The sequence below is a fragment of the Dermochelys coriacea genome, chromosome 1 (genome assembly GCF_009764565.3).
Source record: "Dermochelys coriacea isolate rDerCor1 chromosome 1, rDerCor1.pri.v4, whole genome shotgun sequence".
NCBI lineage: Eukaryota > Metazoa > Chordata > Testudines > Dermochelyidae > Dermochelys > Dermochelys coriacea.
This window is the reverse complement of record NC_050068.2, coordinates 99,473,520-99,490,800: the sequence shown is the minus strand read 5'-3', so window position 1 is coordinate 99,490,800 and position 17,281 is coordinate 99,473,520. Positions and strand designations below refer to the sequence as shown.

General features: G+C 44.5%; 1 protein-coding gene across 4 annotated transcripts in view; it reads right to left on the bottom strand.

Annotated features, from left to right (window-relative positions):
- UBAC2 (UBA domain containing 2) overlaps nucleotides 1-17,281 on the bottom strand; it is a 140,643-nt gene that overhangs the window by 39,881 nt on the left and 83,481 nt on the right. For all 4 annotated transcript variants that reach the window (XM_038371330.2, XM_043504720.1, XM_043504721.1 and 1 more), the window contains exons 5-6: nucleotides 6,887-7,010; nucleotides 3,909-3,956 (exon numbers count right to left, since the gene is read on the bottom strand). In XM_038371330.2, coding sequence (XP_038227258.2) covers nucleotides 3,909-3,956; nucleotides 6,887-7,010 — 172 coding nt within the window. The remainder of the gene's footprint in view (nucleotides 1-3,908; nucleotides 3,957-6,886; nucleotides 7,011-17,281) is intronic.

The window sequence follows — 17,281 nt, the reverse complement described above, 5'->3', positions numbered from 1 at the left end:
TTCAGTTCTGTGGAAAACATTATTACTCCCACAACATCTAAAGCTTTGTCTACACTGCCACTTTACAGCACTGAAACTTTCTCGCTCAGGGGTGTGAAAAAACACCCCCCTGAGCAATGCAGGTTTCAGTGCTGTAAAGTGGCAGTATAAAGTGGCTGCCTTCATGGAGGGTGTTTTTTTAAAAGCGCTGGGAGAACTCTGCGACTACACAGCTACGTGCTGCAACTACACAGCCACATTAAAGTGCTGCCACAGCAGCACTTTAACGTTGGTAGTGAAGATATACCCTAAGTATTTCTTTTTTGGATGCATCAAACGTTTCCCACCCCTGACAAAGCCCATTACAAGAAACTAAGTTAAAAAGAGGTCTCTAAGTTCTTGAAAGATTAGCATTATATATTAATTTTTAGGTCAACACTGAATAAGTGTTTACAATATTTTTTTTCTATATCATACTGTTTGCAGAGGATCTTCCATGAAACTTGTTAGTGACATTCTTTGCACAGCATTCTGGCCACTCAATAGCTGAAATGACCAGGCACATACTGGTATACAAAAGATGTGAGCAGGATTCTGTATTTTAATAGTAATTACAAGCAATGGTACTGAGAAATACTTATTTTGATCTTGTAGAGTAAAAAAGTAGCCTCTAATGTGTATTCTACACTGAAACAAATTCAACAATCCAGAAAGATGTACCTGAAGCCAAGCTAGAAACAGGATTTTTTCCCCTTTGATTCTGATGATAAAATGTATACCCAACTCACAAGGAGATACTACATCAAATCTGTGATTCCATTATTAATGATGTTGGGAGCAATCCAACTTCATACTACAAACTTTCCAAAATTTTCCAATAACCTATACATGCCATATCAATAGATATATTTGTAGATATGTGTATTTTTGTCACTACTGGGTCCCCTTCAAACTATTCAGTAGTCACTGAGAAGGGACACAGGAGGAGGAACAACTCAAAGTTGTATTACTTCCAGTCTGGTTTTTTTGCGCAGAAACCTAAGAGTTTTGCAGGCAATGGTGGTGCAGAGAGGAATATCCTCCCCCTGCTCCATCTCAAGTATGAAGAGCTCCAATCAAATAATAACCAGATAGAGCAAGAAGAGGAAGAAACAGAGTTGCATAGGTAGCACTACTCTCATTTCCACATGGAAAGAGGGAAATCTGTGTGTGAAGTGCACCTGTGCTTGTAGTTCTTTGGGGGCTGACCTGACCCAGAGTGAGCAGTTTCCCTTAGAAGGGACCCAGCTCATCCGTTTTGCTTGGTAACTTGCACATGTATATCATTAGTCATCATTTATTTGAATGGACTCATTTAGCTTTGTACTTGATCTTTAACTTGTAAAAGAGAACTTAATTGGCCTAAACAAAATATATGAGAACTTGACGACTATTCAGAAATGAAGCAGAGTACATTTTGATGCTTGATAAGAGCAGAATTTCAACAAGAGCCAGATTTCAAAATCACACTATGTTCAGACATTTGGGTGCCTAATTTGTCTTTTTAATTAACACAATGGGCACTCAAGTGCAGTAACTGTGTGCAAATGATCAGTTACACATCTAACTGGCTGCAATTAATACATACTCAAATACATGACATTTTGCATGTGCAAGTCTGCATGCACAGTCCTGAAATCTGGCCCAAATTAGCTAGTTAATTATACAAAATCAAGAGTAGTACAATTGTGACAAAAACATAAAGATATAGTTTGCCAAATCAAAATATTAAATACCTTGCAGAAATATACACACAGATGTTATAAAAGGTTTTTGCAGTGTTAAATGGTGAAATATGAACCACTGTAAATGCAGACTTTACATTTAACGTAATAAAATTTTACTCTCAACTGTTTTCTGAGCTGCAAAATTACCACTTTCTCTCTCTCTCTCTCTCTCTTTTTTTTTTTTTTTTTTGAGAAAAAAGGAAGCAACTGCCTATATTTTTTTAGAGGAGTGATGGTTATGTTATGCAAGAGACATCTGGAATACAAAAGATGTATTTGTTTTCTGAATTACAACACTGATCTTATGATCAGTCCTTCGCCGACGACACAGGCAAAGCATGTCTCCATCAGTATTAGGGACTGAAAAATATCAATTTGTACTAATGACTTGTTTCATAGCTATAAACCAGGTATTGACTTAAAATGATGTGAAAAGTTAAATGATATTTTGAAGCATTTATTCTAACAGTGAAAGTTCAGTTCAGTCCTATCAACTCGCTACCAATGAAAATCAGACTTGATCAACTTACATTTTTTAAAAGCATTTTGTTTCTGAAAAAGAATTGAAGCCAAACCCACAAGTACATTTTATTACAGATGTCTCAGGTTAGAGAAACTGTATAATTTTTGAAAATGGATATTCTGGTAAGTGTTACAGCACGTATTCTAAAAAACCCCAAAACCTATCAGGCAGTTCCTTCAAGATATGTATGACAGGGTGCAAACACATTGCCCTACTGTCCAGTACATAAGGTGTCAAATTCAGCTTCCCTTTCCTCCCCCTGAACACCTGTGCAAAAGGAAGGGCTATAAAAAGAGCCTCTGGAGTAACAGGAAGAAACAGCTTAAGTCACAGCTCCTTTCTCAGGCACTCAGGGTGGAACTGGTCTCCAGAATGCAGAAGCTTTGGTTTATTAGTTGCTCTTTTTGCTTATGTTATCTTGTTTTTAGTTACATTTATAAAAATATTGAACTGCTGCCTGTAGCTGTATTTTGTTTCTGCTCAGTCATCCTACCAACTCACAGTATAATTTAGGCTTTGGAAATGGTTACATGATTACTGGACTGTCGAAATGATACCTGTCTCACCTTATATATTTAAGCCTGTGCTTACCTATCTCCTAAAAGTTCTAGTTGATAGGACCTACCTGTGAGCATAAGTCATTGCCAACCAAGGGCGTAACTCAGGATGTTCATGCTGAGAACCTGAGCATGCTATTCATGTTCAAAATTAGATGGTCTAATGCTAAGATGCTCTGAGTGAGGTGCCAACTTTCACTGAGTCATACGAGCCATTTCACAGAGCCAGCATTTTGACACCAGAAAGCTGTGTCATGCCTAACAAAATTTTGAGGACAGACAAAGTTTAAAAGAAGAATCTCAGTGTCTCACTTCTGGGAGCACAGGATGATCATAAAAACATTTTAAGAAGCACCTTGATTGCAATGTAAACTGTATCATCATTTAAAAGTGTTGCAATGTTAACAACTAAGGTGAAGAGGATAGCAGAGGGGCAGACTTCACACCTCACTGAGCTAGGGTGAGGAAAGTTATTTCACACCTTTCTTACTGCTACTATATGGTGACAAAGGTTGTTTTATACACATTCTACAAGGGTGGCAAAGCATGAAATTACATCATCACAATGAAAAGGCTAGAGAACTGAATGTTAAAATGAAAGCCTACAGTCTGTTAAAAACAGATAATACAATACTTGGGTGAATAAAGTATATAAACAATACTTTATTAGAATTAACATTTCTACTGTATTGTGAATATTAATCATGATGTGTCTAATGCTACACACACTGCACTAAAATGATACTCTGAGAAAATGATGCCAACCTGCAAATTTTAGCCAAGATAATCTGGTTACTCTTTATGAAGAAGACACTTCTATTGTCAATCTGCCTTTAGAATCAGTCTAGCTAGTGTCCTGGTACTTCTGAATTTAATACTATAATTTTAATTTCCATTATTGTTCATAATTTGCTTCTACTCAGAAACTGGATAATTTGCATGAATATGTTTAGTACAAATAAAAAACCTCCACACTTTTACAATAAGATACAAGGTTATTTTTAGAGCATCAGTAGGTTGGAACATTAATTTATCAAAGTGCTCTAAAACATCACACACCATTTTTGAAATAGTAATACTTACCAGTCCACTTACGGCTACAATCCAGATGTAGGAATCAGAGGTTACGAGCTGGAAGATACAAGAGTAATGATTTTAATATGGGTATTAATATTTACACAGATGTTGTTGTCTGATTTACTATCCCTTAGTATTATGGTAGGACTTGTGTCTATCTCCTCAAAAAGAAAAGGAGTACTTGTGGCACCTTAGAGACTAACAAATTTATTTGAGCATAAGCTTTTGTGAGCAGGATGCATCTGATGAAGTGAGCTGTAGCTCACGAAAGCTTATGCTCAAATAAATTTGTTAGTCTCTAAGGTGCCACAAGTACTCCTTTTCTTTTTGTGGATACAGACTAACATGGCTGCTACTCTCAAACCTATCTCCTCAAAGTAAACAGTCAGACTCATCCATTTTTGCATAAATTCAGTTCCATAATAGCAGTGGCACGCTCCAGAACTAAAAGAGATGGAAAAAGCAGGAGGGATCTGTCAGCTGTTCTTTTCCCACAATACTATGCATTTTATTTTCATTTAGCATCATTAAGTTCAACATAATGCTTTGCAGGAAGTCCATTTATAAGCTACGGAGAAAAACAAGTTTGAAAGACATATTTAAACAAAGGAAGTGACTCAGCAGCTCAGAGGGACTGGGAAAGGAGTCCCAAATAGAGGAGACTGCATAAGTTAAAGGAGCAACTCTTAATTGTGTAGTCATGGAGTTGGCCCAGAGTGGAGGTCAAGTTTTAAGAAATGAAGTTACTCTACCCCAGTGGGAAGTTTGTGGATATGAAAATATAATATTAGGTTCAAGTGAGTCCATAAGAGAATTGCATAGGACAAGAGAGGGGATCCATTATTTGAATTAAGGTATAGGTATTTAGTCACCTGGAGAAGGTCAGCCTCAGTGCAAGGAAAGGGCTGAAAACCAGACTGAAATTGGTAAAGGAGGTTCTCTCTTCTGCCTTCATCAAAACCATATGAAAAAGGCATCTCCTCACTGAGTCTTTTCCCATCTTAATCACTGGCTTTTGCTTTCTTACCTGAGCTTCCTAACAAATAGGTCACTGCTGCTGCCAACCGCTCTGACTTCATTCTAACTTTCCCTGTTGCATTCACAACTACTATTGCCACACAAAGAGTGTAGAGCACTCATTTGCCCTTTCTTCATTTGTGAACTATGATCTCATCTCAAGTCACTCTTTTTGCGGACAGATTCTGGAGAAAGTGGCCTCATTCTGGATACCTCTCACAGAACAGACAGATAAGGTTTCAGAGGGATCAAGGCAGAATGAGGTGCTTGAGCAGAATGCAGAAAAACCCTCCAAGTGCTCAAGGACATACAGGACGGAGGAAGGGTTGTTAGAGAAGTGGACATGAGTCAGTATTCTGAAACTGGCCTATTCATCCCAAAACACATTTAACTGTGTTTTACACATTTACTGGTACTTTCCATTGGTAGTTTGAGATATTTTTGAGTCTTTGAGAATGTGTATAAATAGGCATAGTTTCTTATAAATGTGCAAGTCTCCTGTTACATAAATCACCCATTCATTTTTAGAACTTTTTGTGGCTACTATGTTCATCTACCGAATACCTAATATTTTCTCATTAATTTTCCTCTTCATGCTTTTGATATTATGATCCACATAAGTTTAATGTCAGATTCTTATTGACAAGTTACCAATTTTATTTGTCAGATGGTAATGCTGTGTATGAAAATAAAATATAGCTATCAAAATCGTTAATCAACCAGATTCTTGCTGTCGTCAAACACTCGCAGAATCTCACTGCGAAGTTACATTAAAGTTTTATATATATATATATTCTTTCCTGCTTTACATGGCAGGAAACAAGGAAATAAGAAAAATCAGTTAATGTCACATCAATACAGTGGTTGAGCTATCAGTATTTTTGTTAAAGTAAAAAAGATTAATCAAAATAAGAGATTTCATAACTTGGACTTTACACCTTTTTGTGGGGAACGACAGAAATAGAAGTTTATGAAATAGCAGTAATCTTGCATACTGGCTCATCTCATCCTACTACAGTAGGACACTGGCATTAAGAAATGCCTACTGTACATATTTGTCCTCCTTGTTTTAGGTGGTTTTGTAAGGCCTGAGGGCCCAGATTATTTGAGGTATTTAGGCATTGATATGTTCAGTTTTGCAATGCCTAACTGATTTAGGAGACAATCTCATTGTCTGGCCATGCTGGAAGAAACACAGGAGCCAATGGATGTAGTTCAATTAGGCAGCAAATTTATTTATGTAATATATCTGGGAATAGCCAGCAATAAATTGTAGTGTGTAAGTCATCATTATTTCTTTAATCATTTCCATGTGTTTGAGAGGGCTGCTGTCAGACCTCCTTTTCAACCTGGGCCCGGCTGTCCTCCCCTTGTATGAGGATTAAGAGGGCAGGAAAAAGAGGGGGACTGGCCACTCTGATTCTATGGTTAGGAGGGTAGGTGTTGCCAACTCAATCCCAGTCAGAGAAGTCTTCTCTGGAACTCCCTGGAGTAAAAAGCCCTCTCTGGTCACCTGGAAGGGCAGTGCCCACCTCCCCACCTGGTAGAGCCACTTCCTGATCTCTCCAGGTAAACTGTTCCCTTCCTCCATCTCTGCCACTAGTTGCAGAGGGGAGCCCTTCAAAAGACAACCACCTCTTTTCTTCTAGCCAACTGAACAAAGGACACACCACATACAGTTGCAGTGGACACATTTTCAAAAGTTATTTAGGCATTTAGGAACCTAAATCCCATTGACTGTCAAAGGGATTTTGGCTCCTAAGAGCCTAAAACCCTTTTTAAAATGAGATTTAAGTTCCTAAATTAGTTAGGCTTTGCAATGCTGAGAGCAGCAATACCTAAATACCTTTAAAATGTGGGCCTAAGATGAAATGTATAGGTGGAAATATTACAGAATTAGCTAGAGGGCATGCAAAATTATAAACTGCTAATTAAATGAAAGGTGAATAAGGAAGTACATACTGTACCTGTAAACCCAGTATATAGACCAACGTCTTGTTTGTGATGGGAAATTGGCCTAATATTTGTGTCACTTGCATCCTTGGAATGGAGCAAAAAAATGGTACAAACAGAGCAAATACAGGACCCAAGCTGCGAAAGAAAAAAAAATATATATATATAACATAGACAGTAATTAGAAATGATTTCAAAAGGTCTCAATTAACAAATTAATTCCAAATAACTTAATACATATCTTAATTTCTTAAATACAAAAATGTCAATTGCATAATGTATGTTATTTTCCCCAACATTTAGTTGAGCTTTTCATACTGACATTCTTTTTTTTCCCCCCCATTATTTGTCAAACTAGCAACAAGGACATTTTATTTGGAAAAATACACACTTTGCCGTAAAGATATTATATACATTTTGAGGACTGATCCCGCTCATATAGCCATTATTCCTGTAGCACCCAAAGTGTAATGCATGCTTTACAGACAAAGATACAGACAAGGTCCTGCCCTAAAAAAAGACAGTCAAAATAGATAAATGATAAGTGACGGAGTGACGGAGGCATCAGCAAATAATTGAACATCTTCCACAGCATGGGAGAGGCAGAAGGCACACGCCTTCCCATGTGTAGGGTGGGGAGGGGGAAAGATACACAAAATTTTCACTCCGTTCACCCACAAGGGGCACGGGCAGAACTTTTATATAGATCACTAACAGGAAGGAAAGTAACAAAACCTTACTCCAGGACAAAGATGCTTTTTTGCTCCAAACAGAGGACTGGCAAGTAAAGAGTTATATGGCACAAGAGAGAGAGGAGAGCAGTGCATTTTCCAGGGCTGCCCTGTTATCGATAACTCAAAGTGCCTACAGAGTCTGTAAACCCTAAAAGGCAAATCGCAGGGAAATACTCCTGACTATCCAGCTTTGCTGCTTCATGTTTTCAAGCACTCTGTGGAGCGTAGGGGCTCTTAAAGATAACCTGATCCCCACTTCCCAAAACTTAGTAAACATTTCAAATACAGAAAGAAAATCTACACAAATTACCCGACTAAAACTTCATTATGCTGAAGTTAAGGTTGAAAATACAGATCTGTAACTTAAGAGTAAAAAGAAACTTTAAAAAAATGTAGTTAAATAACCAGCAGCAACTAGAAACTCAGGATTTGTAGAGTTAAGGTGCATCTTGTAGGAAACAAGCTTTGGAACTGTAGAATTTAGATACACAGATAATAGCAGTTCTTTACAAATCATTCTATTGTCTATACTTTTAAAATTAATTAATAAAATAATAAATACAACTGTGTTAAATAAGTAGACAGGAATACCCACAGGCTTGCTGAATTATAATCAAAACTCCTATTTCCACAGACCCTCCCAAAGAGAACTCTCATGGAACACAATAGGAATTATATAAGCAGAGCAACAGCATGGTCAGGACCCAAATAATTTGCTGACATGCTCACTCCACTTTCATTTCACTGATTGGGTTAATAATGGTGGAAATGTATTTATGAGTTAAATTACTATGAACAACCAACACAGAAGATTCAATATATATGGTCGAAATACAATTTTCATGCTGCTCAAAGAATTGTGGCTATGAATATTTCCTTTGATTTATGCTCTACCCGCTAAAGACCTCCCTTTCATCCTCTCCGGAGGTTTCAGTTCTTTAGTTTCGTTATGGGGGATAAAAGAATAAGGCAATTTTTAACATCTTCTATTTTATGCATATGACAAAAATACATTACATAAAATTCTAACTAAAGGAGAGATGCTGAGCAAAATACAGTGATCAGTTTTAAACATTTTCCCTGACATATAAAGAAAAGATATCCTTATAAACATAATATACAACATCCTAACAGAAATCTGAATTGTTTAAGTTGTAAGAATTCAAAAGCAGGGCTAAAGGTATAATATGTATAAAGACTCATTCTACATGACTGCTTGCATAACTTCCATTGGATCCAATGTACCCTGCAGCATATCAGGTATAAGAAAGAAGAAGAGTCCTTCCCTTTCTCTCTCTCAAGACTACTCCCTGCCAATAGTGCATGAAAATTGTTTTGTCTTATCACTGTCAGAGAAAAGAGTAGTTTGGATACCTAATTTAGGACTATAGGCTCAAGAATGGAAGCAACAGTTCCCTTCTCCAAAATGTCTTCAGTCAAAAATATCATATGGAAATAAATTGTGTAGCTTCACCCACACTGAGAATAAGCATATCCTGTACCCTTGAAAAATTACTTCTCTGCTTCACCCTAAGAATAACAAAATACCTTTGTAAGGCAGTAATTAAAATGAACAATCCAAATGGACATATCCTGCAAATCAGAATCTACGCATCCTCAAACCTTTATTAACATGAGTGATAAGATTTTTAACGATACTTCATAAATCAGTGTCTACTTTAAGCTTCTGAAAAGAACTTCTGCAGAAACATTATGTATATAAAGATGTGGGAAAGACATTTTCCAGTTCTGGATAGAAGGTCTAGAAACTTCATTTATTTATTAGCTTTCAATTCAACTATGTAAAGTTTTATTTTTAAAATATACAGATTTTTATTATTCTTTGTTGTATTTTAACACTGTTTCTGGAGTATCAGCCTTAATTAACTCTGCTACCTTGCACTTCTGCAGTAAAATTTATTTTCTTTATATCCTTATAATAAACTATATCAAATCACACAATACATAATAGAAACTAGAATGTGTTATACAAACTTACTTTAAAAATTACAGTACAGTCTTGATTTAAGTTTCAATAGTATCTACAAAATAAGACAACCTGGAAGAAAATCAGTTTACTCATTTTAAAGTTATGAATGCATAAAGTTGGCAGTCTGCAAACTTGAGGCTGTTCAACAATTCTAAGATGCTGTAATTTAGAATAATCAGAACGACGTAAGACTGGTCATACTGGGGCTAATGGTCCATCTAGCTTAGTATCCTTTCTTCTGACAGTGGCCAATGCCAGGTGCTTCAAAGGTAATGAACAGAACAGGGCAATTAACCAAGCAATCTATCCCTTTGTCATCTAGTACCAGCATCTGGCATTCAGAAGCTTAGGGACACCCAGAGCCATGGGGTTACATCCCTGATCATCCTAATAGTCATTGATGGACCTATGATCATATCTATTTCTTTTTTGAACCCAGTTATAGTTTGGGCCTTCATAGCGTCTTTTGACAATGAGTTCCACAAGGTTGACTGTGTATGGTATAAAGAAGTACTTCCTTAGGTTTGTTTCAAACCTGATGCCTATTAATTTCATTGGGTGACCCCTGGTTTCATGGAGGGGTAAATAACACTCCCTTATTCATTTTCTCCACACCATTCATGATTTTATAGGCCTTTATCATATTCTCCCTTAGTCGTCTCTTTTCCAAACTGAATAGTCAGAGACTTTTTAATCTCTCCTCAGATTAAATCTGTTCCATATCCTTAATCATTTTTTGTTACCCTTCTCTTTTCTATCTCTAATATAGCTTTTTTGAAATGGGGCAACCAGAACAGCACACAATACTCAAGGTGTGGGCATACCATGGATTTATATAGTGGAATTATTTTCTGTGTTATCTATTCTTTCCTCATCATTCCTAACATTCTGTTAGCTTCTTTGACTGTCACTCCAGATTGAGCTGAGTTTTCAGAGAATTATCCATAACTCCAAGATTTCTTTCTTGAGTGTTAACACCTAAATTAGACTCCATAGTTTTGTATGTATTGTTAGGATTATGTTTTCCAATATGCATTATTTTTTCATTTATCATCTGCCATTTTGTTGCTCACTCATGCAGTTTTGTGAGATCCCTTTGTAATTCTTCTGAGTCTGCTTTGGCCTTAACTATCTTGAATTAAGTGACAGAGTAAGGCCAGATGGCTATAGAAAAGTAGTCTTATTGGGATCCGGGAAGTGGGCGGGTGAAGCCCGTCCACCGCTAAAGGATCCCCCCCAGCCTAAAAGGGGGATCCACAGGACCTAGATACCCAAAAAATTCCAGGGGACAACTAATGAAATAACAGGGACAGGAGTGCGGTCAAAGGGTCAAACAAAGGGAACCGGACGGGGACACCAAGCAGAGAACCCCGGACAGCACCCACTGCTCCTCAAAGGCGTCAAGGGAGTCAGAGGACGCCGCCCAGAGGAACTCTGCCCGGATACGTGAACGGACCGAGGATAGGAAATAGGCCTCACAGTCACAGGAGACTCCATCGGCCAACCTCCTCACTCTAGTTTTATAGATGGCCATTTTAGCTAGGGCCAGGAGGAGGTTGACCAGGAGATCCCATGACTTTGTGGGGCCAGGGATAGGGAGTGCATAAATGAGAAGGTGAGGGGAGAAGTGTAACCAAAAAAGTAATAAAATATTGGTGAGGAGCCGGAATAGGGGCTGCAGCCTGACACACTTCAAGTATATATGTGCCAGGGTATCCCTCACGCCGCAAAAGGGGCAGGTGTCTGGGATTGAAATGAACCGTGCCAAGTTCACGCCCGTGCTCACGGCTCCGTGAAGGAGCCGCCAACTGACATCCCCGGCGGGCCTTGGGACTAAGGTGGAATATAGGCTGGCCCACCGGGGCTCCTCACCCTCCAAAGGTGGCAGGAGGTCCCGCCATTTTGGATCGGGGTGGGACACGAGGGTGAGGGCGTGAAGGGTGCGGAGCACAAGTGTGTAGAGATGTTTTCTTGGCGCGGTTTGAAAGCAGACTGGCTGCATCTCGTCCAGCCGGCTTCTAGTGAAGGGGTGAAGGGGTCAGTTGGGTCCACGGGGCAGGGGTCCAATTAAAAGGTCCGATGGGCCTGGGGTAGCGGGTGGGCGGGACGTGCCCTCGTGCAGGACCCGGTCGAGATGAACCCGAGCAGCGGGCGGCAAAGCGGCCTCCACCTCCTGAAGTATGCGCCGGGGAGTACAAGGTCTGGAAAGCCCCATGCACTGAGTGAGCGTCAGGGGATCCAGCCAGTCTCCCCGGTCATAGTCCAGGAGGTCTCCGACTCTTGTGACCTCTGCCAGGACCAACCTCGGGTGAACCGAGTGGGACTCTGCCACCTGCACACAGAGCTGGGGGTTGTGTAGCAGGGGCTCCGCGAGGAGATCTGCCCCCTTGGTGGCCACCATGGACTCGGTCGTTGTAAAGAGTTTCCAGGTTCGGAGGAGGTCCTGGTAGAAGACCGGCAGACCGGAGAGGTCTCGCGGAAGACCTCTCGGATGGAGATAAAGGAGCTGCCGGTCGTATCGGAGCCCTCGGAAGCGGCGCAGGAAGGCGTGCGCCAGTATGCTCCACGCCGGACTACCTGCACCATAAAGGAGCCTCTGCAGGGTCTGGAAGCGGAAGACATCGACGTGAGTGAGCAGACATTTTAGACCCTGTCCTCCCTCCTCCAGAGGTAGATAGAGAACCCCTGCAGGGACCCAGTGCAGTCCTGACCAAAAGAACTCCAGAATCGATGTCCGGAGGTTGGCCAGGAAACCCGGGGCCGGGACCAGAGTGTTGAGCCGGTACCAGAGCATGGACAGGACTAGTTGATTAAGCACCAGCGCTCTCCCTCAAAGGGAGAAGCACCGGAGTAGTCCTGTCCATTTCCAGAGCCGCTCTATCACCCCACCCTCTAAATTCTGCCAGTTCTCTGGCGGAGAGGGATGCATGGCAGAAAGGTAAACGCCCAGATAGAGCGGCGGACCCGTGCTCCACCGGATGGCCTGAAGTGCGGGTAGGAGGGAGCTCGCCTGCTGCCAGTCCCCTACCACCAAGCCAGAGCTCTTGACCCAGTTGACCCGCGCAGGGGAGGCTGCCGAATAGATGGCCTGGCAAGCCTCCACCCGCGCCAAGTCGCCCGGGTCCTGGACCACGAGGAGCACATCATCAGCGTACGCCGACAGGACCAGCCGCAGCTCCGGCTCCCGCAGCACCAACCCTGTCAACCTCCTTCTGAGGAGACAGAGGAAGGGCCCGATTGCCAGAGCGTACAGCTGGCCTGAGAGGGGGCACCCCGCCATACTCCTTGTCCGAAGCTGACCGGTTTGGTCAGGGTCCAGTTGAGCCTGACCAAACACTCTGCGGAGGCGTACAGCACCCGGAGAAAATTCACAAACCTGGGTCCGAAGCCAAACGCTTGCAGAGTGCTCAGGAGATACCTGTGATCTTCCATATCGAACGCCTTCTCCTGATCTAAGGACAGGAGGGCGAACGACAGACCATCCCTACACCCAAGTTCCAATAGGTCCCGGACCAGATATAGATTGTCGAACATGCTGTGGCCTGGGACGGTGTAGGTCTGGTCTGGGTGGACCACGTCCGCCAGCACGGACCCTAGCCGCAGCGAGATGGCTTTTGCCACGCCTTTGTAGTCCGTGCTGAGGAGCGAGACGGGACGCCAATTTCATAAATCGCGGAGGTCCCCCTTCTTCGGCAATAAGGCCAGCATGGCTCGCCTGCACAAAAGAGGAAGGACCCCGCTCTGCAAAGACTCGGCCCAGACGGTGACTAGGTCTGGGCCCAGGACGTCCCAGAACACGCGGTAGAACTCCACGGTCAGCCCGTCCATGCCCGGAGATTTATTGGTGGGCATGCGACGGAAGGCTTCCGAGAACTTGGCCATAGTGAGAGGCAGCTCTAGCCAGTCTCGGTTGCCCGCGCTGACTGTCAAGAGCTCCTCCCACAGCACTCTGCAAGCGTTAGGATTGGTCGGATCCGGGGAGAAAAGGCTTGCATAGAAGGCTCTCGCCCTCCTGCACATCTCCACCGGATCCGTGAGGGGGGTGCCATCTTCTGCCAGTAGGCAGATGACATGTTTTTTAGCCCCTCTCTTTTTCTCCAGGGTGTAGAAGAAGCGGGAGCCGCGATCCATCTCCCGAAGGAAACAGATGCGGGATCGAACAAAGGCACCCCGGGCCCGATGGTCCTTGAGGGTCCGGAGCTCCTCCCGCTTCTCCCGGCACGCTCCGCAGAGGGGTGGATCCTCAGGGCTGGCGGCCAGACGCCTCTCCAGCTCTAAGACCTCCCGTTCCAACTGCTCTATCGCCGTATCCCTCTGTCAGCTCGCGCCCCAGGTGTAGTCACGTTAGAAGAGCTTGGTGCACACCTTCCCTAGGTCCCACCACTGCCGCGCCGAGGGAAAGGCACGCCGCTGCCCTCGCCAGGCCAGCCAGAATTCCCGGAAGGACGCCACAAAGCCCGCATCCTCCAGCAAGCTATTGTTAAAATGCCAATAGGCCAGCCCCGGCCTCTCCGCGCAGAGGGAGGCTGTCATGGTGGCTATATTATGGTCAGAAAATGTGGCCGGCCGGATGCTGGAGGAGTGGGCTCGTGAAAGATGAAAGTGTGATAAATAAATGCGGTCCAACCGGGAGTGGCGCGACCGATGGGCCTCCACCCGGACAAAGGTGAACGTGGAAGTGTCATCCGGGTGGTGGTCGCGCCAGACGTCCACCAGGGAGTGGTGTTCAACTATCTCCTGGAGGACGGCGATGGCGGCCGGGCTGTGCTCGGTCCCTCTCCTCGAGGATGATGTTAAAGTCCCCTCCCAGGACCAGGCACTCATGAGGATCCAAGGTGCCGAGGAAGGCGGATGCCTGCTGATAGAATTGCAGCTGCTCCAGGCTCACTGCTGGGGCATAGATGTTGACGAGGTTGACTACCAGCCCCTCCATGCGGACCCAGAGGTGCAGCAGGTGGCCCGGCACAGCCTCGGCGACCCCCTCACCTCGAGCCTTAGGTTGGGGGAGAACAGGGTCGCCACTCCACCCGTATGAACTGTGAGGTGGCTAAAGTAGACCCTGTCCCCCCAATCCAGCTGCCAGCTGTCTTCGGCGGTCGGATCCGTATGGGTCTCCTGCAGGAAAACCACAGAGTACCTCCCCTCCCGAAGGAAGGAGAGCACCTGGGACCTGCGGAGACCCATCCTACAGCTGTGGGTGTTCAATGTTGCGATGGTAAAGGGTGCCATGAGGAGGGCTGGGGGGGATCCTCGCCGGCAGGGATGCTCGTGGCTCCCGGCGGGCCGCGCAGCAGTCCGTGACCCACCCCGTAGGTGAGTAAGGAGTCACGGAAGAGGCGGACCTGCTGGTAGGCCGCGGCGCCCTGCCTCCTGGTCCTTTTACCCTCCCCCATGAGGGCCCTTGCGGCCCGGAGGATTTGATTAAAGTCCCCTCATCGCTGGAGGGCAAGCTGGACTTTGTTGCGGGAGCCACGGACGTCTTCTAGAAACTCCCGCAACTCCTCTCGCAGCGCATGGGGGGCTGGGGTTACGGTCTCCTGATTAGTCCCCGACGGGGCCCTTGGTACAGCGCCGTGGCCCCACCGAGACAGGCAGACAGGGTGCAGACCCCCGACGGGGCTCTTCATGGGTTGACCTGAATGCTGGGGCGATAGGGGGCGGCGGAGGGAAGATAGCAGCCCGATAGGTCGGGACGGGGAAACACAAAGGCCGCTCCCTGGGGGTCATCTGTTGGCAAGGGGAAGGAGACAGCCCCAGGGGCAGCAATAACATCTCGGGATGTGGACGGGATAGGGACAGGGGCAGGAGCAAGGTTAGAGGTGAGATTCTGGGAGGGTAGAGGGCTCTCAGTGATGTCAGGCGCAGGCTCTATGGTGGATTTGGCAGCCACAGCATCAGGGGGTGGACTCTCTCCTGTAAGGCCCTCTCCCGGGAAGGAGGTCGAATGCTCCTCACCAACGACGGGTGCCCCTGGTGGCTCAGGTCCCGGCCGCGTGGCACTGGCCGTCGCCTCAACAAGTTTGGAGGCCCTCAGTGGGGTGCCATTTGCAGCCGGGTTGATGGAGGAGTCCAGGGGCCCCTCGGAGGTGGGAGCGGAAGCAATGGTTAGGGGGAGGGAGCATGGGGAAAGGGGGACTGGAGTGAAGTTGCCTATATCGAGGCCCGCTGGCATAGGGTCGTCCTCCCCCTGGGTGACCGGGGTCAGACCCAGGGCCTCGATCTCCTCGTATATTGATGGGAGATCAGTTTCTGCCACCCCAGGATTCTCCCCGCTGCCACCTGACACGACTGTTGCCTCGGGGCACCCTGAGGTTTCAGATGGAGCCTCGGGGGCCTCAGGGGACACCTGAAGCCAATCAGGGGCTGGCTGAAACTAGTTAAAAGCCTCCCAGCCAGTCAGGTGGGTGGGCATGTCAGAAGCTGTGGGAAGAAGTTGTGCTGTTGGAGAGGCTGAGTAGTACACACCATATCAGGCACAAGGAAGTAGGCCCTGAGGTAAGGGTGAAGTGGAGCTTGAGGAAGTGAGGGCTGCTGTGGGGGAAGTAGCCCAGGGAATTGTACATGTCATGTTTCTAAAAGGTCAGCTACCATAGCTGATACTATTAGGTTCCTGGGCTGGAGCCTGGAGTAGAGGGTAGGCACGGGCTCCCCATGCCCCCACCTTTGCCCCATGTTTAATCACTGAGACTGGGAGACAACAGAAACTGTGCAAGGAAGGATAACTTGTCCTCACCTCCCTCGCTGGCTTATGATGAAAATGGCTCAGTAGACTGTTACCCTTGTCTCTAGAGAGAAAAGGGTTATGTGGAGGGTCACAGTGAGCCTCTGAGGCTAGTGAAATCCACCAGGAAACGCGGGACCCACGGAGGTAAGGACAGAGCTTTGTCACAATTATTTTGTGTCATCTGCAGACTTTGACACCTAACTGTTTACCCCTTTTTCCAGATCATTTATGAATATTGTGAACAGTACTGGTCCCAGTACAAATCTTTATGGGACACTATTTACCACTCTACATTCTGAAAACTGACCATTTATTCCTACCATTTGATTCCAGTCTTTCAACCTGCTACTGGTCAATGAGAGGACCTTCCGTCTTGTCCCATGATTACTTACTTTGCTTAAGAGTTTTTGGTGAGCGACCTTGTCAAAAGACTTCGAAAGTCCAAGTACACCATGTCCATTAGATCACCCTTGTCCACTTATTTGTTAACCCCCTCAAAGAATTCTAATAGATTGGTACAGCATGAGTTCCCTTACAAAAGCTGTGTTGACTCTTCCACAACAAATTGTGTTCATCTGTGTGTCTAATAATTCTGTTCTTTACTATAGTTTCAACCAATTTGCCTAGTACTGAAATTAGGCTTACCGGCCTGTAATTGCCAGGATCAACTCTAGAGCTTTTTTTAAACATCATCATCTCATTTGTTATCCTCCAGTCATCTGGTACAGAGACTGATTTAAGTGATAGGTTACATTCCACAGTCAGAAGTTCTGCAATTTCATATTTGAGTTCCTTCAGAACTCTTGGGTGAATACCATCTGCTCCTGGTGATGTATTACTATTCAATTTATCAGTTTGTTCCAAAACCTCCTCTTCTGACACCTCAATCTGGGACAGTTCCTTAGATTTGTCACCTAAATAGAATGACTCAGGTGTGGGAATCTCCCTCACATCCTCTGCA